The 25,857-nt window shown below is 36.9% G+C and overlaps 1 protein-coding gene across 2 annotated transcripts in view; it reads left to right on the forward strand.

The window, feature by feature from the left end:
* JMJD1C (jumonji domain containing 1C) overlaps window positions 1–25,857 on the forward strand; it is a 369,992-nt gene that overhangs the window by 323,324 nt on the left and 20,811 nt on the right. For both annotated transcript variants that reach the window (XM_050803014.1, XM_050803015.1), the window contains 10 exons: window positions 3,777–3,949; window positions 4,210–6,413; window positions 12,378–12,579; window positions 14,351–14,565; window positions 15,526–15,678; window positions 19,261–19,350; window positions 19,839–19,966; window positions 20,145–20,358; window positions 22,169–22,383; window positions 23,739–24,017. In XM_050803014.1, coding sequence (XP_050658971.1) covers window positions 3,777–3,949; window positions 4,210–6,413; window positions 12,378–12,579; window positions 14,351–14,565; window positions 15,526–15,678; window positions 19,261–19,350; window positions 19,839–19,966; window positions 20,145–20,358; window positions 22,169–22,383; window positions 23,739–24,017 — 3,873 coding nt within the window. The remainder of the gene's footprint in view (window positions 1–3,776; window positions 3,950–4,209; window positions 6,414–12,377; window positions 12,580–14,350; window positions 14,566–15,525; window positions 15,679–19,260; window positions 19,351–19,838; window positions 19,967–20,144; window positions 20,359–22,168; window positions 22,384–23,738; window positions 24,018–25,857) is intronic.

Below are 25,857 nucleotides of genomic sequence, written 5' to 3' on the forward strand. Positions count from 1 at the left end.
CTAGGATTACAGGCATGAGCCACTGCGCCTAGCTGATTTTTGGTATAAAAATTATACCAAATTATGCATAATTATAATTATACAATAATTATGTGATAATTATATAATACAAATTATACAGAATTGTTTTGCCCAGCCAAATTCCCAGAAATGAAATTTCTAAGATTTATATAAAATTGTAAGGCTTTTGATAAATATTATCAAATTATTCTTAAAAACAAATTATTATATTCTCCAGATGTGTATTTGTATATTAATGGTATAGTACGATGTTTGACTATTTAACCCCCTTGTTCCCTTAAGGGTGTTCAAGGTTGCAGATTCCCAGTATTTGAGGGTAAAGCTGCAGCTGAGATTTTGTCTGCCTAACACAGTATTGCTGAAGGTGGTGGTATAAGGCTCTTGTTCATTCATGAGCTATGTGGTTTCTATAGCAAATTCATTTTTACACTAAAAAATGGTTGTTGAGAGCAATACTTGCCCCGGTATAAAAAATGGAAAAATTGATATCACTTTTAAACTCCCAGGAGACAGCCTTGTCCTTTGTACATCCTAGGATGCTCATCAAGTATCCCCCAGAATCTCTTTTTAACACCTTGTTTGTTTTCGTGGTTAAAAAACACACACGTACATAACATTAAATGTGCCATCTTAAACATTTTTAAATATACAGTTCAGTAGTGTTAAGTATGTTCACATTGTTGTGCAGCAGGTCTCTAGAACTTTTTCATCTTGTAAAACTGAAACTATAACCATTAAACACTAATTCCCCTTCCCCGCCAGCCCTTGGCAACCGCCTTTCTTCTGTTTCTGTGGTTTTCATGACTTTAGATACTTTCTGTGAGTAGAATCATAGAATATTTATCCTTTTGTTACTGGCTTATTTAGTTTACTACAATATTCTTGAGGTTCATCCATGTTGCAACATGTGACAGGATTTTCTTCTTATTTGAGGCTGTATAATATTCCACTGTATGTATGTGCCCTATTTTCTTTCTCCATTCATCTGTGTGTGGACACTTGCATTGCTTTCACCTCTTGGCCATGGTGAATAATGCTACAGTGAACATGGGTGTTTTTTTTGTTTGTTTTTTTGTGGGGTTTTTTTTGAGACGGGGTCTTGCTCTTGTCACCCAAGCTCTAGAGTACAGTGGCGCGATCTCGGCTCACTGCAACCTCTGCCTCACATGGGTGTTTTTAACACCTTAATGTCATCTTTTTTGACAGCTTTCTAAAGTAAAGTGAGATCACAGTTGGGGGTGGTGATTTAGAAGGCAATTTTAGTGACTTTCTCTTTTACTCAGGGATAATATTTATTACATATAACATTAGTGATGCCAATAGATAAAAGCATGCTGTTCGTCATGCCAAAAGTTCGTGAAAGGACAGATTATGTTTTGGGTAGACAGTGGCCACGAGTCTTCTTATCATTCCCAGGTTGTGATGGATACACTTTTTTTTTTTTTTTTTTTTTTTTTTAGATGGAGTCTCACTCTGTTGCGAGGCTGGAGTACAGTGATGCAATCTCAGCTCACTGCAGCCTCCGCCTCCTGGGTTCAAGTGATTCTCCTGCCTCAGCCTCCCAAGTAGCTGGGACTACAGGTTTGCAACACCACACCTGGCTAATTTTTTGTATTTGTAGTAGAGACGAGGTTTCACCATGCTGGCCAGGCTGTTCTCAAACTCCTGACCTCAAGTGATCCGCCTGCCTCGGCCTCTCAAAGTGCTGGGATTACAGGCATGAGCCATCAAGCCCAACCATGTGATGGATTAACTTTGATGATAAGAGGCACCAAATGGTTGATGCTACATCTTGCATAAGGTCTACCAGTTTTGAAAGATGTTTCCTGTGGTTTATTCCTGTTGCAAACATGGACTCCTTTTGGCTCTACTTTCATATGACCTTTGGCATTTAATGAAGTCTCACCAGTGATCCCCACAGTTTATTCTGCACCAGCATCACCACATTTGAGGTTGACAAGATCTCAGTTCCAGAATTATGCTGTCATTGATCACAAGCTTCCCATTACCATTTTGGAGGGTGCTGTTGATCTTGCGGTAGATGGGAATCCTACTAGAACCTGTATGTTACATAGTCAAACTCAGTGAAGAATCACTACTCACTATATTATCCTCTTTACCAGAATAGAAAGCAGGCCTGGTGGTCCAAGTGCCCATATTATCCTCTTTACCAGAATAGAAAGCAGGCCTGGTGGTCCAAGTGCCCTACTGCACTCACATTATTAATTCAAGGTTTCTGTTTTTATTGTTGCACTCACATTTTTATTCTGACTCTTCATTCTCATGTCATTAACGTAGCTGCAGCTGCACAAAGATAAGCTAGCTAGAGGAACCCAGGGGAGCCAAGAGCTTGCTAAAGATTTGTGTCTTTTTCCTTAATATCCAAACTCTGGAAAACGGATTTAAGTAACTTAAAAATGGCTTGGAAAGGAGCAATACTCAGTATGTGTCACACATATATGGACTTAGACCATGACTGTCTAGCCTCCGTGTTTATAAGTACATAAAATATTTTACTAACTGGTCATAAATGTGTTAAACTAAGAATAAGTGTATCGGATTTTTATTTGTTGTATAAAATTACAGCATAAAGGAGTAAATTTGAATAGCATTTTGAGCAAAAAATAAAAATGTCTTATCCTCCACTGTTGACCAAAAGTGAAGAAACAATACAGGCATAAGACACTATTATTAAGAAATAATTTTGAATGGCATATTATACATCAAAACTTTGTTGTCATTGCCATAATTGATTGCTGTTTAAGATTTCTGGATCTTGTGGAACTGAGGCCGTTTGAGACACATATTTGATCCTTATGTGTATATTTATGTATTTTTCTCTTATGTGGGGTTTATGGCTATAGTGTGTGTTTTTAATCTAATTTCATAGCAGTATATTTTTGGCATGATATATTGCTTTTGCATTATTTTAAGAAGTAAAATGTATTCCCTTTGTTAGGGAATAAATTAGAGAAAATACAAAGGAGGTTGTATTTTCCTGCTATTTGACTGTCATCCTGTTAACAAATTCATAAAACATGTTCTGGAAGAATGTCAGTGAGTAAGAATATAGAAAAATCCTTAAGCATGTAATCAGATAGCTGCATGTCTCGATGTAGAGGTTGCTGTCACCTTATATTCAGTTACGAGACAGGCAGCATATTGATGTAAAAAATTAACTTTATTAGACCTCTATACCTCCAAGGTTAATGGTCCAATCTTGTTTATAGCTTAGAGTGAAATGAGGAGTGCATTTGGGTTTTGAAATGTAATTATCTGCCAGTTGTCAGTAAATTGTTACATTGGAAAAGTTAATTATTTCTGTTGACAAAAATTGACAAATTAATTTGGTTATAATTTCTACTTCTGGTGAAATGTGTTTTAGGAATATTCTGTTTTTACTGTTAGCAATATATATTCTTTTGCTGTTAAAATCTTAGGAAATCATATAAGCTAGGTTCTGTATATGGCATTTATAGTAAATTAAAGGCACTGATTTCAAGATCTATTTTTAGTAAGATGACAATAAGTTATTCTTTAATACTGATTATGATATGGAAAAATCTGTATAATTATGTTATTATTTGACTATTTCTCATAAGATGTATTTAGAAAAGTTACAAGTTTCCCAAATAAGCTGCTATTTGAATGAACTCATAAACCACCAAGATCATACCCAGTCCTACTGTGACACGGTGTTTAGCTTTTTCTAGTAACTGAAATCTAGGTTTTTTGTTTTGTTTTGTTTTTAATAGAATTCTCCCAGTCCTTGGCTACATCAGCCCACCCCTGTGACCTCAGCAGATGGTATTGGATTACTTAGTCACATTCCTGTCAGACCTTCCAGTGCAGAGCCTCATCGGCCTCTTAAAATTACAGCCCATTCCAGTCCACCACTGACAAAAACTTTAGTAGATCATCATAAGGAGTAAGTTCACCAATGCTTAAAAATTATAAATACCTTGTTCATAATTTTTCTTAATTCGCCTTTTAAACAGTTAATTTTAAGTTAACACATATCTTAAGATTAGGCTTGTTCTGTTTTGATATTTCTTCAAATTTGTTATAATAATAGAGTACATGCAAAGATGTCTTTTACTTTCATAGTAGAAAGATATTGCATAGAAGCTATCTTTGTATTTTGCAAGAAAAAGTGGTTACAGAAATATTTGTGTATTTTCTTTACAGAGAATTAGAAAGGAAAGCTTTTATGGAACCATTACGGTCTGTTGCATCCACGTCAGCAAAAAATGACCTGGATCTAAATAGGTCACAGACTGGAAAAGATTGTCACTTACATAGGCATTTTGTGGATCCAGTATTAAATCAATTACAGAGACCACCCCAGGAGACTGGAGAGAGATTAAACAAATACAAAGAGGAACACCGTCGAATTCTTCAAGAAAGTATTGATGTTGCTCCCTTTACAACTAAAATCAAGGGACTTGAGGGTGAGAGAGAGAATTATTCCAGAGTGGCATCATCATCGTCCAGTCCTAAAAGCCATGCCATCAAACAAGATATGGATGTAGAACGCTCAGTATCAGATCTTTATAAAATGAAGCACTCAGTGCCTCAGAGTTTACCCCAAAGTAACTATTTCACTACATTGTCTAATAGTGTGGTCAATGAACCACCAAGATCATACCCATCCAAAGAAATTTCAAATATTTATGGTGATAAACAGAGTAATGCCCTTGCAGCAGCAGCAGCTAATCCTCAAACTCTGACTTCATTTATAACATCTCTTTCAAAGCCTCCACCTTTGATTAAACACCAACCAGAAAGTGAAGGTTTAGTAGGCAAGATACCAGAACATCTTCCTCATCAGATTGCATCTCACTCAGTAACAGCCTTCAGAAATGACTGTAGGAGTCCTACCCATTTGACAATTTCTTCTACAAATACACTCCGCAGTATGCCTGCATTACATAGAGCACCAGTATTTCACCCACCAATCCATCACAGCCTGGAAAGAAAGGAAGGCAGCTATAGTAGCCTTTCCCCTCCAACTTTAACTCCTGTGATGCCAGTAAATGCTGGTGGTAAAATTCAAGAGTCACAGAAGCCTCCAACTCTAATACCCGAGCCAAAAGACTCTCAGGCAAATTTTAAGAGTTCTTCAGAACAGAGTTTGACAGAGATGTGGAGACCTAATAATAACTTCAGCAAAGAGAAAACCGAATGGCATGTGGAGAAAAGCAGCGGAAAGTTACAGGCTGCTATGGCATCTGTCATTGTGCGTCCGTCTTCTAGTACAAAAACTGATAGTATGCCAGCAGTGCAGTTAGCTTCTAAAGATCGAGTTAGTGAAAGATCTTCAGCTGGGGCACATAAAACAGATTGCCTCAAACTAGCAGAAGCCGGAGAAACTGGAAGAATCATTTTGCCAAATGTGAATTCAGACAGTGTTCACACAAAATCTGAAAAAAACTTTCAGGCTGTCTCACAGGGCAGTGTTCCCAGTTCAGTCATGTCTGTAAATACAATGTGTAATACCAAAACGGATGTAATCACATCTGCTGCCGATACTACCAGTGTTTCCAGCTGGGGTGGTTCAGAAGCAATTTCTTCTTTATCAAATACCATTTTGGCCTCTACATCATCAGAATGTACATCTTCAAAAAGTGTCAGTCAGCCAGTGGCTCAAAAACAAGAATGCAAGGTCAGCACCACAGCACCAGTTACGTTAGCCAGTAGTAAGACAGGAAGTGTTGTTCAACCCAGTTCTGGGTTCTCAGGCACAACTGATTTTATCCATTTAAAAAAGCACAAGGCAGCATTGGCTGCAGCTCAGTATAAAAGTAGTAATGTCAGTGAGACTGAACCTAATGCTATAAAAAGTCAGACACTTTCAGCCTCCCTTCCTCTTGATAGCACTGTAATCTGTAGTACAATTAACAAAGCAAACTCTGTAGGAAATGGGCAAGCTTCCCAGACAAGTCAACCAAACTACCATACTAAACTGAAAAAGGCCTGGCTCACCAGACATTCAGAAGAAGATAAAAATACTAATAAAATGGAAAATTCAGGGAATTCTGTATCAGAAATTATTAAGCCATGTTCTGTCAATTTAATAGCCTCTACATCTAGTGATATACAAAATAGTGTAGATAGTAAGATCATAGTTGATAAATATGTAAAAGATGATAAAGTCAATAGGAGAAAAGCCAAAAGAACTTATGAATCTGGCTCTGAAAGTGGAGACTCAGATGAAAGTGAAAGCAAGTCAGAGCAAAGGACTAAAAGACAACCTAAGCCAACTTACAAAAAGAAGCAAAATGATTTGCAGAAGAGAAAAGGTGAAATAGAAGAAGATTTGAAACCCAATGGAGTTCTCAGCAGGAGTGCCAAAGAAAAAAGTAAACTGAAGTTGCAAAGCAACAGTAATAGTAAGTCAGTTACTTTGTTTTATCTCAGGTAAAATGGGCTGAATGTTTTAGCTGAATTAGTGTGCTTCTTTAAAGATCAGTGAGCTTAAAGGCATCCTTTGTCTTCATTTGCATGCCTTACCTTTATGTGTATGCTCATTGATCTCGTTTCTACATTTCACAAACATTTTCCCTTTAAGAGGAAATGAGAGAACACTTATTCCTCCATTTTTAAAAGACTTGTAGAAATATATGTTTTACCTGGCAGTCATTGTAGGTAATTTGCATAACTCAGCATGGAATTTAGTAGTTACTCGTATTTTGGCCATTTTTAAGAATTGTCAAAATGCAGTTATGGCTGTCACACCAAAAGTGGATTCGTAATATCAGCTAAGATATTTACCTCTACCAAGATGTAGTCAGGAAAGAAATGCTACTCACATACGCATATTTTGAGGCACATTTCTAGAAGACAGTTACACTTGTCCCTGGGTATACCTGTGGGGGATTGGTTTCAGGACCCCCCCCCCACGGATACCAAAATTCACAGATGTGCACATCCCTTATATAAAATAGCATAGTACAGTCATGTGCTGCATAACAACTTTTCAGTCAGTGACAGAATGCACAGCTGGGTACAGTGGCTCACTCCTGTAATCCCATCACTTTGGGAAGCTGAGGCAGGAGGATCACTTGAGCTGGGGTGGTTGAAGCTGCAGTGAGCCATGACTGCACCACTGCACTCCAGCCTGGGCAACAGAGCAAGACCATGTCTCAAAAAATAAACAAAAAATGATGGAATGTATATATGACAGTGGTCTCATGAGATTGTAAGACTATGTTTTTATTATACCTTTTTCTTTGTTTAGATACGTAAATACTTTGTGTTACAATTATCTATAGTATAAAGTACAGTAAATACTGTACAGCTTTGTAAGCTGGGTTTGTGTAAGTACATTCTATGAAGTTCCCACAATGAGGAAATTGCCTAATAGTGTATGACTATATTTGCGTGAAACCTACACACATCCTCCCATATACTTTAAATCATCTCTAGATTCCTTATAATGCCTAACACAATCCTTACACATCACTTCATTCATGCAGGATTGAACATAGTACTCTGCACATGGCAAGTTAAAGTTTTGCTTTTTTGGAACTTTGTAGAATATTTTTTTCTCTTGAGTATTTTTGATCCATGGTAGGTTGAACCCATGGGTTTAGAACCCACAGTTAATGGAGGGCCAATTTTACTTCAGAGTAATATGAATGTGGACTATATTTCACTCTTACATCATCTGGTGACAAAATGGGAAGCTTATGGAAATTATTATCTATTTAATGCTGCTCATTCAAACAGTCCTTAATGGGTAAAAATTAATATAAGGGGAGGCTTGTGGTTTTGTGTATTCATTTCGATGTTAAAGAATTGCCAAATTAATAGCTTCAAAACTGATTTTATATCCTTTGTGGCAACAGCTGGACAAACTAAGGGATACTTAACGGTAATATTCACTATAAAGTGTTTCTATATCATTTTACTCTAGTAGTAGTTTTTCTCAGTTTGCTTATTTCTTTTTAGGTATGTTGCACAATGCAGAAAGCACTTAGTTTCACTATGTCCGTGTGTTCATCCACATACAATATATGAAATATCTGTGACAGTGTGGACACTCAAGAAGTACTTTCACAAGCACTTGGATGCTTGAAGGCTCCCATTTGTGCTTTTTAACTGAATGAGGTTTTCCCACATGCCTGTGTGGAAACCAGAGGCAAAGTGAAGGAGAGGAAAACAGGAGGATGGAGTCATAGAAAAGGACAGTCAGAAAGTGAAAGAACAAAGGACAAACTCAACTAGAGCCAGAGACTGACAGACTGAAATGCAAGCATAGTCAGAAGACAGAGAGGGGGATTAACATCGAAGGATACCTGCCATTTACTTGAATATTGGATTATATACAGAGTTGCTTTTTCTTATGTGTTCCCCTTACTCTCCCTCACTGCCCCCATGAATTCATAATAGGCTTAGTGTGAGCAATTTAATTGTTTCTTTTCTGTTTTATATGACATTTCCTTTGGTGTTGGGTGTTCAGATACTTGAGTAAAACTTAAAAAGCAAAAACAAAAAAACCGGATAGGTACCTTCCAGGTTTTAATGCCTAGAAAACTCTCGTGAAGTTAAATTTATAAAATTAAGTCTTAGTGAAATATGTATTCTCTTTTCATCTTGAGACGAATATACATATTCACAAGTAAGTTCTAAGAAAAGGACCAGAATGAGTGCCTATTTTCTCCCCAGGTTGTAATGTTTAGTCAAATCTCACCTGCTTGGTAACTAGCATGTAGCTTTAGAGAGGCTGTTTTATGACCCATTTGTTCACCAAGTCCAAAGTAATATTAAGTCAATATTAGATGTCATCTGTTAATTGTGGACAGAATTGACTTGCTTTTCTTCTAGGCTACCTAGAAAAGTTTTTTTTTCCTTAAATATTTTTTAGAGACAGTCTCCCTACATTGCCCAGGTTGGAGTGCAGTGGCTATTCACAGGTGTAACCATAGTGCACAGCAGCCTCCAACTCCTGGTCTCAGGCAGTCCTCCTGCCTCAGTCTCCTGAGCATAGAAAAGTTCTTTAAGTTGGTAGTTTTCATAAGTCAGGGAACTTCTAAATATGAATGGATTATCTACTTCATAGATTAAATAATGTCCATTCTCTTTCTAATGTTTAATAGAATTGTCATCAGTCATGGTTAATCAAAAAGAATGAGTTAGGCTTACACCTCAACTGTGTAATGTGATTATGTACGCCATGATACATGTATAATTATATATTTTATATACACATACACATAATAGTGTGTTTCTTAGTACATTAAAGCTAGATATAATAGATTCTGTTTTATCTACTGTTTTGGAATGTTTTCCTATCTGCTACCTCTTTGTTTCTCTTAATTAAAAGTCAGCCACTTTTTCGCCACTGATTTTTATGTTTCATTTACTTCTATCTTACATTTTATCTAATTTTTACATTTAATTTTATGATCTGAAACTGCCACTATATTTAAATATATAAATTCTACAATACACAAAACCAGTGGTTTATGATCACAGTTAATTTCTGTATCTCCAAAAAAATATTTTTTTAAGGGGGTAGCATATTAGAGATTAATGTTTGGCGAGTATTTGTCTCTTATTTTCTTCCTCCCCAGTTTTCTGTTAGAGCAGCTATTTGTGGATTTGCTACTAGAGAACTAAGGTTCTTACTATAAATGAAGAAGTATCCATTGAGTTAGGTATTTTTTTGTTGACTAAGTATCTTAATCTCAAACTTTTAGATTTTATATATTGCCAGTAAAGTATATATGTATGGAATTGAAGGATGAAGTTTTCTTTATTGTACAAATACTATGACAGTTAAATTCATAAAAGGAGTTAGTTGCAGTCGTGTGTGGCCTTGTCTATAAGCAAAAATTATAATATCAAAAGCTCTCCGTATGAATTGGGCCTTTTAAGTCTTTGTACTCATTTATTATTTTATTGAAAAAAGCTCCAAGTGCCTGTTTTGTGTCACATAATTGAGATTTGCACTTTGAAATGTCTGATTCTTTAGTACTATCTAACTTGTTCACAGTGGTATGGTGATCCATACTCTGAACTGTTCCATTATCTGGAATTAAAGGCATATAATAAAAATGGAAATAGACTGTATTTAGTTTATTTTAGTGTAATAAATTGAAAAGTAAATAGATGATTAGAAGCAAGTGTATCAAATAAAAGCTTATCAGCAGTATAACAATTCTGTCATTCATTCCAACTTGTAAAAACTCTGAATATTTTACACAGTTCATAGGAAAAATTTGTCTTTTGCACAGTGGAGGAAATAACCTTTTCCATAAGTCTTCTGGAAATGGGTTTATACCATAACTGGGAGATGTGGTGTGTGGTTATACATGTGGGTGTTTCTCTAGTGGATTAAGCCAAATGGCTCCTTACCCTAAATTAGAGACAGAGAGGGGAAAGCATGTAATTACAAAGAACGAGGCAGCAATTCTAGAAGTGCTTAATAATTGGACCTGATTTCAAATGGGCCACTCCATATGGTTTATTTAAACACAGTGCTTTCTAAGTTTCTGCAAGAAGTATATAGTCTCAGGAGAATAGCTGTACCTCTGATCCACACGTTGGGCATGATTAGAAAACACAAGGGTAGGAAATACAGTTTATTCTTTCTGCATGACAGAAATAGCAAACTGTGTAAATCTAATGTCTGACATATAGATACAGTAATATGGGTGCAGTAAGAATACAATTAGAAGTTAAAGCCAACAACTAATTGCTGATCCCAGCATAGCTTGCTTTTATTTTATTTTATTTTATTTATATATATTCCAGCCTGGAATCCAGTGGCACAATCTCACCCTACTGCAACTTCTGCCCCCTGGGCTCAAGCAGTTCTTGTGCCTCAGCCTCCTCAGTGGCTGGAATTACAGGTGCGTGCCACCACGCCTGCCTAATTTTTGTATTTTTAGTAGAGACAGGGTTTCACCTGTTGGCCAGACTGGTCTCAAACTCCTGGCCTCAAGTGATCCACCCACCTCGGCCTCCCAAAGTTCTGGGATCACAGGCATGAGCCACTGCGCCTGGACCCCAACATAGCTTGTCTTTTTTTTTTTCTTTCTTTCTTTTTTTCTTTTAAGGACGGAGTCTTGCTCTGTCGCCGGGCTGGAGTGCAGTGGTACAGTGTCAGCTAACTGCAACCTCTACCTCCCAGGTTCAAGTGATTCTCCTGCCTCAGCCTCCCGAGTAGCTGGGACTACAGGCACACGCCACCATGCCTGGCTAATTTTTTGTATTTTAATAGAGATGGGATTTCACCATGTTGGTCAAGCAGGTCTCAAACTCCCGACCTCAGGTGATCCGCCCACCTCAGCCTCCCAAAGTGCTGGGCTTACAGGCATGAGCCACTGCACTTGGCCAACTTGCTTTTAAATAAATTTAAAAATTTTTAAATTTTTTAAAATTTTAATAGACAACATTTAATTTTTGGAGTTCCTCTCAGTCCAGAAATTCTTCCTACTCTCTAGATGACAGATGACTTGAGCCAGTGTTCTTATACTTATTAAACAGAAGTCAGTGAATGTGATGGAGCAATGATGTAGAGTATGTAAATAAGTTGATTTTGTTTTCATATATTAGACTGTAAAATGCATTAGAGTTTTGTCCTTTTTACTTTTTTGATAGCTTTTTTAATTCATCAATAAAGATAGCCAAGTTAATTTTTTTTTCCTTTTACTTTCTTCGAACGCTTTTATTTTTCTAAAAGACACTGCCACCATCAGTCTGTTGATATCAAATGCAGGGTATTATAATGAAGGAAAGATGTTAGGAGAAATAGCTCAGCACGTCTTCTCCCAAATACAGGTATTATAAAATTACCACTTGTCTTAATGAGCCACACTTACCTTGGAAAATCAGATGTGTATTTCAATAGAAATATGTTGAGACTAACCTGTAGTTTCTAAATATATAAACCTTTGATCTTTACGTTCTTGCTGTGGATCTTGAAAGAGCTTTCTCCTACATAAACCAACTTTTGGTATAGAAGGACTGTATTTTCAGTTATTGATATACACAGAATATGAAAGATTCTTACGTTTGCTGTTATACATACATGAATATTTAATATTTAAAGAGTTTAGTCAGCTGGAAAACTTAGTTCTCCATTTTCAGTACCCTGACATAAGAGAGGTTCATTTGGTTAGTAGAATTGGTTAGTAAGTAAATAGAAATGCTGCTGCAGACTTTTTAGTCATTAATTGGTACCTAGAGCTGTTAATGTCTTTGCTTCTTTACTGAAGTCTTACTGTATTATCACAATATACTGACTTGAATTTCATGTATATATATATGTGACTTGAATTTAATCTCCAGGAGTTTAACTTTCTACAAGGCATAACCTTGCTAAAACTTTCCTACTGATTTTACAGCTGGCATTCCTCGTTCAGTATTGAAAGATTGGCGTAAAGTCAAGAAGCTGAAGCAAACTGGGGAATCCTTTTTACAGGATGACTCCTGCTGTGAGATAGGGCCTAATTTACAAAAGTGCCGAGAATGTAGACTTATTCGCAGTAAAAAAGGAGAAGAACCAGCTCACTCACCAGTATTTTGTAGATTTTACTACTTTAGACGGTAAGTGGAAATATGAGATTGGGAAAAAAGTAATTTATTGATTCGGTATTGGAAATTATATAGTTGTTATTCTTAGTGTCCCTTTTGGATGGGGGAATAAATCTTTGAGTCTCCATGTTTTGGAAACATTATAAAAGAGTTATTAAATGTTTTTTGTGCTAACTTTTAACAATTTCTAACTATTAGACTAAATACATAATTATTACTTATGTTCCATATGACCTTTCTGTTCTGAGAGATTTATTCTTAATGAGAAAAAGGTTTTTTTCTGAACAGTTGTTAACCTATATACTAATTTTATATAAATATTACCAAATAATAGTTTAAAATTAAAAACTTAAAGGTAGACTTGTAAGAGTTCAACTGAAGAATAGCTGGATAACCCAGACAGTAAAGACTAATTAACATGTCACACTCCAGAATCAGTCATTCCTAGTTGTGAATTCCATCTCTGTCCCTTAGTTCCTGTGTGAGTTTATTAACTATGGTAGGACAGCTAAGCCTGTCTCATCTGCAAAATGTAAATGTTAGTACCTACCTAACAGAGCTTTAATGAAGGTTAAATGAGATAAAGTATGCCAAGTCCTTAAGCACATATGAAATGCTCTATTGTTAGCTGTAATTACCTGAGAAAGGTAAGAAACTCAGTTTCTCGGTAAGAAACTGAGACACTTTACTCTGCTGAATACACTATGCTAGTAGCCCAGTATAGACCTCCAAAAATACGTGTTGATAAGAATGGACCAGGTTCTCTTTCTTCCTCACTTTGTAGCCAACAATCCCCAAAGGACAGACAATTTCAGGGAATAATTATAAGAGGTAATACCCATGGAAGTGCAGAAGAGATGAAAAAAGGAATCAAAAGGAAAGTAGGTTTGAGGTGATAAGAAAATCTAGGAAAAGTCTGAAGTAAAGAAATATTCAGGCAAACATTATACCATAAAACCAAAATAAGATGCTGGGTTATGACAAAAAGGAGAAATTTGGTTTAAAAAGAAGGAAACTTTGGAAAGGATAATGAAGATATGAAAAATAGGGATAAATGAAATGTTGCTGTTCATATGAAAAACACAGTATGACTTATATTTTAGACATCACCTATTTGAGAGTAAAGAGAGTTAAGTACAAGATAATTGAGGAATAACCACCAGCCAGTAAGAGAATGGCAATTTTGGCTTCCATTTACTATAAACTTCTCTGAATAGAGTAGTTATTTGGATATCAGAAGCTAAGAGCAAGTAAGCACATCAATGGGGTTGCTATAAAACTATTAAGAATTTCATCCTTGTTCTCAGTCACTTCAGTAATGTTTCAATTTAATTAATGAAAGTGTTTGTATACTTGGCATTTTTAAAGTCGTCCTTGTGAAAGGCTTAAGTTGATTTAGGGCATTTCAGCTTTAGTGATTCCTGATTTAAAGTATGTATAAAATAATAGCATTGCTCTGGGCAACATTGGACCCACATTTTTACTCTTGTCATTCATCAAACACTTAAACAGTTTTCATTTTGTTGGAGTTAAGTAAATATAAGTGATCTAATGTCTTGAAATAACCTAAAATTAGTACTACTTATTGCCATTTGCATAACACCTATGAGTTATTTAAATTAATTCAATAATTAGTGTGTGAAGAATTAACCTGTTTTCCTGTTTTTAATGTAATTCATATTTTATAATACAATATAAACATAATTATAAATTTACAACTTTAAAGACTGGACTTACATTTTAATATGTTGGTACCTAATGCTTTTATGTTTTAATATTTCAGGTTGTCATTTAGTAAAAACGGAGTAGTTAGAATAGATGGTTTCTCTTCTCCTGACCAATATGATGATGAAGCTATGAGTTTGTGGACACATGAAAATTACGAAGATGATGAACTAGATATAGAGACTTCTAAATATATCTTGGATATAATAGGTGATAAGTTCTGTCAATTAGTAACATCTGAAAAAACAGCTTTGTCCTGGGTGAAAAAGGATGGTAAGGAAGTTAAATATAACATGAACTGCACAAATTTCATTTTAAGAATTTCTCTTTGAATTATGTTTAATCTGTGAAAGAAGTCCCTAATCTTATCTAATCTTGTTGATTTTTAATTATGATAATGATACCTTTTTACAATATGTATTTAAGGTTACAGATATTTTCCTGTAGAGGGTGAATTGAGTCAATTAACCATTTATGAAATCACAATAGTATTTTGCTGTTTCTGCCATTACAACATAAATTAATGTGTTAAACCCACTTTGGATGCAAATTGTGAAATTTCAACATTTGGCTTATAAAGACATAATCTACCCCAATTATTTGTATTGGAATCTCACCTCTACTCCCTGTTTAACTGTTTCCTTTGGCAAATAACCTGTCTGGGTATCAAGCAGGTCTGGAAAATAGGAAAGATAACTATGTCATTAATTTGTTGAGAAAGTTACGTTAATTATGTTTACTTAAGTACTTAATAGTTCATAACATAGTAGACGCTCTAAATATTAGCTTCTTTTCCTTCCCTTCCTTGAAATCACTGGTTTGCCCCTCAAGGGACACTTAGTAATAACTGGAGACATCTTTGGTTGCATAACTGAGGGAGTTAAGGATATGTTGCCAACATCTAATAGGTAGAGGCTACAGATGCCACTGAACAGTCTGCAATGCACAGAGTAATCCCTCCCAACAAAGAATTATTCAACCTAAAATGTCAAAAGTACCAGAGTTGAGAAACCCTGCTTACGTGTAAGCCATTTTTATTTTTCACTTATGATCATTTGTGAGTCTTCTAAAGAGAATTACTAATTACTTCAAGAAGTCTATTGGTCTTCAGTTAATATAGCCTTGAAAGTTCTCGGTTTGCCTTTACATTTTTATTTCTTCTGTATTTCAGCCAAAATTGCCTTGGAAAAGAGCATGTTTGCCTTTAAAATTTTTGTTTTTTCTGTATTTCAGCCAAAATTGCCTGGAAAAGAGCAGTGAGAGGAGTCCGGGAGATGTGTGATGCATGTGAAGCAACATTGTTTAACATTCACTGGGTCTGCCAAAAATGTGGATTTGTGGTCTGCTTAGATTGTTACAAGGCAAAGGAAAGGAAGAGTTCTAGAGGTGGGTATATAAGTTTACATAAATTGAAGTTTTTATAATATTTTCTCTAGGATCACTCTTCTAGAACATCAGCTGTGTTTTTTTATTCCTACCTTCCTTATTAATGTATTAAGGAATTTTTTTTTCAGTTTGTTTTTAAGAGGAGAAGTAACCAGTTTATTAATGGCTGTATTTTCTAGAATTAAATTGCATCTACACCCATCAGCCTCATGAGTGTATCCATCTTCTCATTTCAGTCAGATAGTTCCTTAATGTAGCCCAAATTTAGGTTCGGCTTTGTTGCTTTAAGATTCCAATGTGTGGGCCAGGCACTGTGACTCATGCCTATGTGCTTTGGGATTAGGCAGGAGGATCACTTGAGCTCAAGGGTTCAAGGTTACACTGAGCTTTGATTGTGCCACTGCACTCCAGTCTAGGGGACAGAGCAAGACCCTGTCTCTATTGAAAAATTTTTTAAAAGACTGCAATGTGGTAGAAGCCTGAAGTCCTCTAGGACCTGTGAATTACACAGTCATACTTTATAAGTCACAGTTGAATACTTACTAGTGTAAATGTAAATTGATTTTCCTAAATATTGGTCTTTAGAGTACAAATACAAATGTTGAGGAATATGCGGCCACCTACCCCATTTATCCCCATTTTTCTGTTTTGTTTGGAGACAGCGTCTCACTTTGTCACCCAGGCTGGAGTACTGTGGTGCAGTCTCAGCTCACTGCAGCCTCAAACTCCTGGGCTCAAGCGATCCTCCCACCTCAGCCTCCTGAACAGCTGGAACTACAGGCACACACTACCATACCTCACTAATTTTGTTGTATTTTTCATAAAGAGAGGGTTTCATCATGTTGCCCAAGCTGACTCCAGTTCTTAGAGAATAAAAAAGAAATCTTTATAATTTGGAAACAGCCTTTCAATTATTTCTAATTTCTAGGTAAACAAATGGCACAAAAACAGTGTTCTGTTTATTAATACAGCTAGAGATAATGTAAAGTTTAAAAAAGGAAGTAGGCCGGGCATGGTGGCTCGTGCCTGTAATCTCAGCACTTTGGGAGGCCAAGGCTGGCTTCCAAAGATTGCTTGAACCCAGGTGTTCAAGACCAGCCTGGGCAACATGGCAAAACCCTGTCTCTACAAAAAAATACAAAAACTCAGCTGCGCATGGTAGTGTGTGCCTTTAGTCCCAATTACCTGGGATGCTGAGGTGGGAGGATCACCTGAACCCAGGAGATGGAGGCTGCAGTGAATTGTGATTGCCCCGTTGCACTCCAGCCTGGGTGACGCAGTGATACCCTGTCTCAAAAAGGAAGTAATTAAATGAATCAAAAGTGTTTTAGATAGATTATCCAAGGCAATTTTGGAAGTGACTACCTAAAACTGGTATTGAATTTTTTGTTGGGAGTAGACTTCTGATGAAATAAGAGAATTAGAACTGTGGAAACGTTAGAAGTATTTAGTATAGATTGTCTGTCTCAAAGTAATGAATGTCATTTTCATTTCAGGCAGCTCTTTTTTCAGAGTAGTATATCAGGTAGATGAACCATGATTTAACCATCAGTATTTTCTACTGATAGGATTACCAAAGTCGCTTACCCTTTCTTACCAAAGAAACCTGAGCAAATGTGAAAGCATAGTTGAACATCTACAGCTAAGTGTTTCTGGGATATGCAATAAATACGTTAATATGAGTAAAATGTGAAACCATAATACATGTATTTTGACATTTTCAATTCTTATAAAACTTGATGACATGATGTGCATTTCAAATTCCTTTTTCCTGGTTTCATATTACTTTTGGTTTTCCTTTGCCAAATTAAAAAAGTTAATTTTAATTTACTCTGTTTTGCTGTGTTGTATGTATGTATATATATGTAAGCTACCATAAATTCTTTCTTTGAATAAGATAAAGAGTATTAAAACTAAATTGATGTATTACTGCTGATTTTCTTTTTCTTCTTTTTTTTTTTTTTGGATGTTGTCATTGAGACGGAGTTTCACTCTTGTTGCCCAGGCTGGAGTGCAGTGGCGCAATCTTGGCCTCCTGGATTCAAGTAATTCTCCTGCCTCAGCCTCCCGAGTAGCTGGGAATTACAGGCATGGGCCACCATGCCTAATTTTGTATTGTTAGTAGAGATGGGGTTTTACCAAGTTGGCCAGGCTGGTCTCAAACTCCTGACCTCAGCTGATCCACCCACCTCAGCCTCCCAAAGTGCTGGGATTACAGGCGTGAGCCACCACACCCAGCCTGCTGATTTTCATAGTAGTATTAATTTTGAAAGTATAGTCTTGTTAGTTACCATATCATTCTTTTAAGTGTAACTTATGCCTTGGGTTATTGTCCGTACTATCTAAATATCTGTTTTACTGTTAAATATTATAATAAAACTGAGATTGAGTAGGTTTAATATATAGCTTCGTGTAGTGGTAATCAACATAAGTGTCTAAAATATAAGCAATATATAAAACATTTGCAAGTTACTATGTAGGTTTTGCAGAGGAAAGTCACAGCTTTTCAAGGTGACTAGTTTTAGATTGGGTTTGAATTTTATTGAATGTATATTTTTATGACGCAATCGTTCTAGATTTTTTTTTCTTTTTCTTTTTTTTTTTTTTGAGATGGAGTCTCTCTCTGTCACCCAGGCTGGAGTGCAATGGTGTGATCTCGGCTTGTTGCAACCTCCACCTCCCGGGTTCAAGTGATTCTCCTGCCTCAGCCTCCCAAGTAGCTGAGACTATAGGCATGCATCACCACACCTGGCTGATTTTTTATTTTTAGTTGAGATGGCGTTTCACCACGTTGGCTAGGCTGATCTTGAAGTCCTGACCTCAAATGATCTGCGGCCTTGGGCTCCCAAAATGCTGGGATTACAGGTGTGAACCACTGTGCCTGGCCTAGTTCTCGATTTTTTTTATGCTAGTTTATTGAGCTTTGTGACACTGAAGCTCTTATAGCTACATCGTAAGTAGCTGTGTCACTAAATTTATAGAGAAAGTTCTTGAGATCAAGATATCAAATGCTTTTATTCTTTATGTTATACCCTATGGTATGCTTAATTGTTTACAACTTCAGAGATGAAAGCTTATTTGAAATCAGCAATAGCAGTTAATAATAACTGTATGGTACCAGCTTTTTCACATGTCTCATGTTCCTCTACATGTCTTTGAAGCATAAGAGGAAAGTGATTTAACAGTCATCTCAAACTGTGTCAGTCTGATGTACTAGGATCAGGCATAAATTCTGTTTGGCACAAAAAACAGCTAAGAGAAGGAGATTAGCTACAGAAAATATAGAGGTGACTAATAATAATGACTGGAAATTTTTTAAAAGGCTATCATTATATCCATTTTATATCACTGTTTTTATATAATTCAGGAAATGATGGAACTGTTTTTCATGACTTGTTTCAGAACCAAACATCTAAAGCATATCATTGACATTTTATTTCATTATTTTTATTTTTTTCTTTTTCTCCTTGGCTGTGACTCTAGACAATGAGACGTTATATATAATCGTTAAGTTCTTTAAACCATCAATTTATAATTGTGAAACCATGAGTGTGATATACTACAAGGTATATTGTCTTACAGATAAAGAACTATATGCTTGGATGAAGTGTGTGAAGGGACAGCCTCATGATCACAAACATTTAATGCCAACCCAAATTATACCTGGTTCTGGTAAGTATACCTTCTTCATGTAATATAACTGCTCTTGGTTGCTGCAGATTAAGGGAGCACTTAAAGGAGTATCTGGAAATATAACAGGGTGGAGACAGAAGATTTAACTAGTTTTGAATTGTCTTGCTCAGTTATTGGAAATCCTCTATGTAATAAAGCTTAGAAGGTAAGTCCAAGCCTCAGTGATGAAGAAAGTTCACCATTAAAGGAGAAAGCTAGAGTGTAATGAAAAGGCCTATTGGATTTTTAATGAAAGCTTTTTACAATTTTTGAGCATATCTAATTTTTAGTAGTGATAAAAGAGTAAATAACATAAATTTGGTTGAATAATCAAATCTGTAATAGAAGAGAATGGAGAAAAATGGGAGAAATTTAAAGGGCACAAGAAAACCTCCATTATTCCCAATTATAAAATATTGTAAGAAAAAAATTTTACAGCATTAACAACTAGTGGTAATCTTTTTATTAACTACCATTTTATTTTGTAGTTTTGACAGATCTTCTAGATGCCATGCACACTCTTAGAGAAAAATATGGTATTAAATCCCATTGTCATTGTACTAACAAACAGAATTTACAAGTTGGAAATTTTCCTACAATGAATGGTGTATCTCAAGTGAGTAAAACTCTCTGGTTATTCAAATAGAGTCAACTTTGATATTTATTTGAAATTTGATATAGGACTTAGGTATGAATTAATGTTTGCTATATTTCTGTGTAAATTTCTTATATCTGTACTACTAATTGAATAATTGAAGAAAGTGTTTAAAGATATAATTGTTCTACCTTTGTAGGTTTTACAGAATGTTCTGAATCACAGTAATAAAATTTCTCTGTGCATGCCTGAGTCTCAGCAGCAAAATACTCCTCAGAAGTCTGAGAAAAATGGTGGCAGCAGCCCAGAGAGTGATGTAGGCACAGATAACAAGTTAACTCCTCCAGAATCCCAGTCACCACTGCACTGGTTAGCAGATCTTGCAGAGCAAAAAGCCAGAGAGGAAAAAAAAGGTAAACATAATTGATTATCTAGGGATATGTGAGAGGAGTATAGTATAACTAACCAACCATGTACCATTGTACAATAAAGTACTGTTAATATCAAGGTAAACAATTTACTTTGGTCTTTTGCTTGAATTATGGGTTAGGTTCAATGTAAAACATTTTGTCTTCGCTTATTAGGAAGTAGCCTGTTGTTGTTTTTAGGGTGGGTTTTTTTTTTTGAGACTATCACCCAGACTGGAGTGCAGTGGCACAATTGTTGCTCACTGCAGCCTTGACCTCTCAGGCCCAGGTGATCCTCCCAGTTCAGCCTCCCAAATAGCTGATAGTAACAGGCGTGTACCACAATGCCTAATTTTCTTTTGGGAGGTGGGGGAGCACAGAGTTTTGCTCTTGTTTCCCAGTCTGGAGTGCAATGGCATAATCTCGGCTCGCTGCAACCTCTGCCTCCCAGGTTTAAGTCATTGTCCTGCCTCAGCCTCCCTAGTAGCTGGGATTACAGGCATGCATCACCACGCCCAACTCATTTTGTATTTTTAGTAGAGACAGGGCTTCACTGTGTTGGCCAGGCTGGTCTCAAACTCCTGACCTCAGGTAATCCATCTGCCTTGGCCTCCCAAAGTGCTGGGATTACAGGTGTGAACCACCACGACTGGCCAATTTTTTTTTTTTTTTTTAGTTTTTGTAGACGTGAAGTTTCGCCATGTTGTCCAGACTGTTCTTGAACTCTTGGGCTCAAGCAGTCTACCTCGTCTTCCCAGAGTGCTGGGATTACAAATGTGAGCCACCATACCCAGCCTTAGCCTTCCTTTAACTACATACCAAAGTTAGTTACAGAATTGTTTGTGGATGAGCATATTGATAAAGCCATCAGAGCACTAGATGTGTAACTTACCTATATTTTCTTTTTTGTTTGTTTGTTTGTTTGTTTGTTTTCTGAGACTGAGTCTCACTCTGTTGTCTGGGCTGGAGTGCAATGGCATGATCTCAGCTCACTGCAACCTCTGACTCCCAGGTTCCAGCGATTCTCGTGCCTCAGCCTCCTGAGTAGCTGGGATTACAGGCACGTGCCACAATGCCTAGCTAATTTTTATATTTTTAGTAGAGACGGGGTTTCAGCATGTTGGCCAGGTTGGTCTTGAACTCCTGACCTCAAGTGATCCGCCTGCCTCAGCCTCCCAAAGTGCTGAGATTACAGGTGTGAGCCACCATGCCCGGCCAGCTTACCTGTATTTTCTACCTGTCTTTGCTGTAGTGTTTTTCATTTGTAACAGGTGTAAACATGTCTTAAATATTGAGGTACGCCTTTTTACATTTAGATTATTTGAATCCGTTTGGCCAGGCTGGTCTCAAACCTCACTCATCCTCAGGTTTGTGTTTAGGTGAATAAATCACTAATGCTTCCTTCAGTTTTTATCTCCCACTAGAAAATGCTGGGGCCAGTTTTGTCTGTACTTTAGCGCCATGCTTAATAGAATGAAAATTTGTAAGGGCTGGGCACAGTGACTCATGCCTGTAATCCCAGCACTTTGGGAGGCCAAGGTGGGCAGATCATTTGAGGTCAGGAGTTCAAGATCAGCCTGACCAACATGGTGAAACCCCGTCTCTACTAAAAATACAGAAAAATTAGCTGGGCGTAGTGGCGCATGCCTGTAGTCCCAGTTACTCAGGAAGCTGAGACAGGAGAATCACTTGAACCTGGGAGGCAGAGGTTGCAGTGAGCCGAGGTCACGCCACTGCACTCAAACCTGGGTGACAAGAGGGAGACTCCGTCTCAAAACAAAAAACAAAACAAAATCTGTGAAATTTTCTATTTCAGAAAACAAAGAACTTACCCTTGAAAAACAAATTAAAGAAGAAAGAGAACAAGACAACTCTGAATCTCCAAATGGCAGAACATCACCTCTTGTGTCCCAGAATAATGAACAAGGCTCAACCTTACGGGATTTGCTGACTACAACAGCTGGAAAGCTACGTGTGGGGTCTACAGATGCTGGCATTGCCTTTGCCCCAGTATATTCAATGGGAGCCCCAGTGAGTGTGATGCCAGATTTTTGGTTTTAATGTGGGCCTTAAACAGAGATGATTTGGAGACTTGGTTTTTGGCTCTGAACTACCCAATATGCAGATGAAATCAAATGTACCAAATTGCTAGGCATGTTTCTATTTGCATTATAACTGTACCTTGAAAGCTGGCATTTTCCATCTTTTTTTCCAAGGTGAAAGGTGGAGGGGAGGCTCTTCGATTCCAGAAGATCCCTAAGATACCCCTTTAGAATTTGGAAACTAGTTGTCTAGTGAAGGGAGAAACCCACATGAAAGTGATTGTTGAATGTTACTTAAAATAATCAGAAGTCAACTTTTGCTTTAATTATTTACCAGGAAAAAAGAAGAGCAATATAATTTATTTTAAAACTATATGGGGGCGCCAAGTGCGGTGGCTCACACCTATAATCCTAGCACTTTGGGAGACTGAGGCAGCTGGATCACGAGGTCAGGAGTTCAAGACCAGCCTGGCCAAGATGGTGAAACTTTGTCTCTACTGAAAATACAAAAGTTAGCCAGGTGTGGTGGCATGTGTCTGTAATCCCAGCTATTTGGGAGGCTGAGGCAGAGAACTGCTTAAACCCGGGAGGCTGAGGAGGTTGCAGTATGCCAAGATCACGCCACTACACTCCAGCCTGGGTGACAGAGCGAGACTCCATCTCAAAAAAAATAAAAGTATATGGGGGCTGGTTGTGGTGGCTCACGCCTGTAATCCTAGCACTTTGGGAGGCTGAGGTAGGCAGATCACCTGAGTCAGGGGTTAGGGACCAGCCTGGCCAACAACATGGTGTAACCCCGTCTCTACTAAAAATACAGAAATTAGCCAGGCATGGTGGTGCATGCTTGTAATCTCAACTACTTGGGAGTCTGAGGCAGGAAAATCACTTGAACCTGGGAGGTGGAGGTTGTAGTGAGCTGGGGGGTCAATCATGCCTGTAATCCTAGCACTTTGGGAGGCGGAGTGGGAGGATTGCTTGAGGCCAGGAGTTTGAAACCAGCCTGAGCAACATAGCAAGACCCCCATCTCTATTTCTTATAACATAAAATATTTAAAATATTTTAAAAATGTATATGAGGGATGCCACCTACCTGTATTCTCTGTCCCAGGCCTATAACGATGTAAAAGACAGGAAGGCTGTACTTCCAAGTTCTTCAGACCTGGCAGTTCTCACACAACCGGATTTCTGGTTTGTATTTTGTCAGGAATATAGGAACTCAAATCTAAGTGCATATATTCTGGAGTGTAGGGATATTGTTTAAAAAAATAAGTCTGTGGGAGGAAAATGTATATGATTTCTCTCAAAAACAGGTTTTTTTGTTTTGTTTTGTTTTTTCCTTAATAGAGTAGCAAAAGTGGACGGACTATGCCTAACATTCTTGATGACATAATTGCTTCAGTTGTTGAAAACAAAATTCCACCAAGTAAAACCTCCAAGATAAATGTAAAACCAGAGCTTAAAGAAGAGCCTGAAGAAAGCATAATATCTGCAGTGGATGAAAATAATAAATTATACAGTGATATACCACATTCTTGGATCTGTGAGAAGCATATTTTATGGCTTAAGGATTATAAGAATAGCAATAATTGGAAGCTTTTCAAAGAATGTTGGAAACAAGGACAGGTGTGTATTTTAGGCTGATTAAGAACACTCTTGGTAGAACCGAAGCTTATTAAATAGAATGGTTCCCTCCTTAGGGATAGAAGTAGAGGGGGGAAATAGTACTTAACACATTTGGGGGACAATAAGATATGAAAGTACCGAAAAGATTGTCAAAATGCTTATTTCTCAATTCCTGTTTTTTGGCCAGATTTAATATGAGTTAACAGGGAAGCATTGATTATTTTATGTTAGTTTTTGATCTGTCAGAACAGACATGTAATAGCATCTTGAATTTACAAAATGCAGTTCCTTTCTCCTCTTTTTTAGATTGATATTTTAGTCCAGTTAGTAGATCCATGTCTACTATTAAAATGTTAATAATTAACAGCATTTTTCATGAACCTATGTAGATGTTCTTGTCTGTAATATTTATACATAGAACATTTACTTACAAATTACTTCATCGAATCTTGAATGACAAACTATATTGTTCTTTCTCCTCTAATATAAATGATTTTCTGTTGGACAAAAGTTTTGATAATGTTTGATATACATTTCAGATGGCAGTTTACTACATTAATGCAAAAATTATGAACAAATTAAGTATTTGTATGACAGTATTATTCTGTTAAATTTATTTCTTGTTTTCTGGAAAATGTTTACTTTGTTCATTCAACTGTTACTGAGCATCTAATAAGAGATCCAGTCTCTGTCATAGGCAGTAAGAATATAAAAATGAGTAAGCTATGTAAAAATGAGTAAGAACCATTTTAATGCAATGCTTCTTGATCTTTTTAGGTAACTAATCCCTTTCGAAATCTGATGAAAGCGAATCTTTCACCCCAAAAAAAGAAATGCACACTTGCGCGTTGCATATACAGAAGATTTAGCATGTCTTTTTTGCCTTGCTCTCCTTGAAACCCTGATGACATTACTGGGCTGAAATTTTATTTAATTTGTGTGGGCTTTTGAGGTAGAAAAGAGTCACACAAATAATTGTTTTCATAATTATGTTAAGTGTTTTAAGAACTTTGTTCAAGGTGCTATGAGAACCCAGAAAAGGAAATGTCAAAGCTAGGATACTAGTTCAAAAAGGTAGTCTAAATTGATTCCTTAGAGGTTAAGTGAAGTTTTTTGCTAGATGGACAAGAGGCTGGACATACATAAGAACAGGTGTTCAGGGAACTCTCTGAGTAGGTGTGATTATCTGCAACATAGATCATGGTTCATGGGGGAGAGTGGTGTAAGGAGATGGCTAGAGGAATGATGAAATGCCCTTATATATCATACTAAAGAGTTTTAACATACTGTAGGTGCTAGTTTTAATTGTGGAATCTGTATAATCAAATTGACATTTTATAGTAACTGACAGCAAGACAGATTAGAAGTTGAGTTAGAAGAGAATAATACCATTGGCAAGGAGTCTAATCAGAAAGCTTTACAGGCCTGGTGCTGTGGCTCATGCCTATAATCCCAACTTTTTGGGAGGCCAAGGCAGGAAGATTGATTGCTGCAGCCCAGGAGTTGGAGACCAGCCTGGGCAACATAGTGAGACCCATTTTCTACCGAAAAATTTTAATTAGCCAGACGTGGTGGTTAACACCTGTAGTCCCAGCTATTTTGGGAGGCTGAGGCAGTAAGATTGCTTTAGCCCAGTAAGTCCAGGCTGCGGTGAGCCACGATCGCGTGCACTGTACTCCAGCCTGGGCAACAAAGTGAAACCCTGTCTCCCAAAAAAATAAGATCATGATGATAGCCTAAGAATTCTGCTTTGAATTATTTTGATATACTAATTAGCTTAACCCTTACCTTGTTTTAAAAATTTACTTTCAGCAAGCTGCTGATTACCATAATAGCAGAA

Source organism: Macaca thibetana, chromosome 9 (genome assembly GCF_024542745.1).
Source record: "Macaca thibetana thibetana isolate TM-01 chromosome 9, ASM2454274v1, whole genome shotgun sequence".
In the NCBI taxonomy this organism is placed as follows: Eukaryota; Metazoa; Chordata; class Mammalia; order Primates; family Cercopithecidae; genus Macaca; species Macaca thibetana.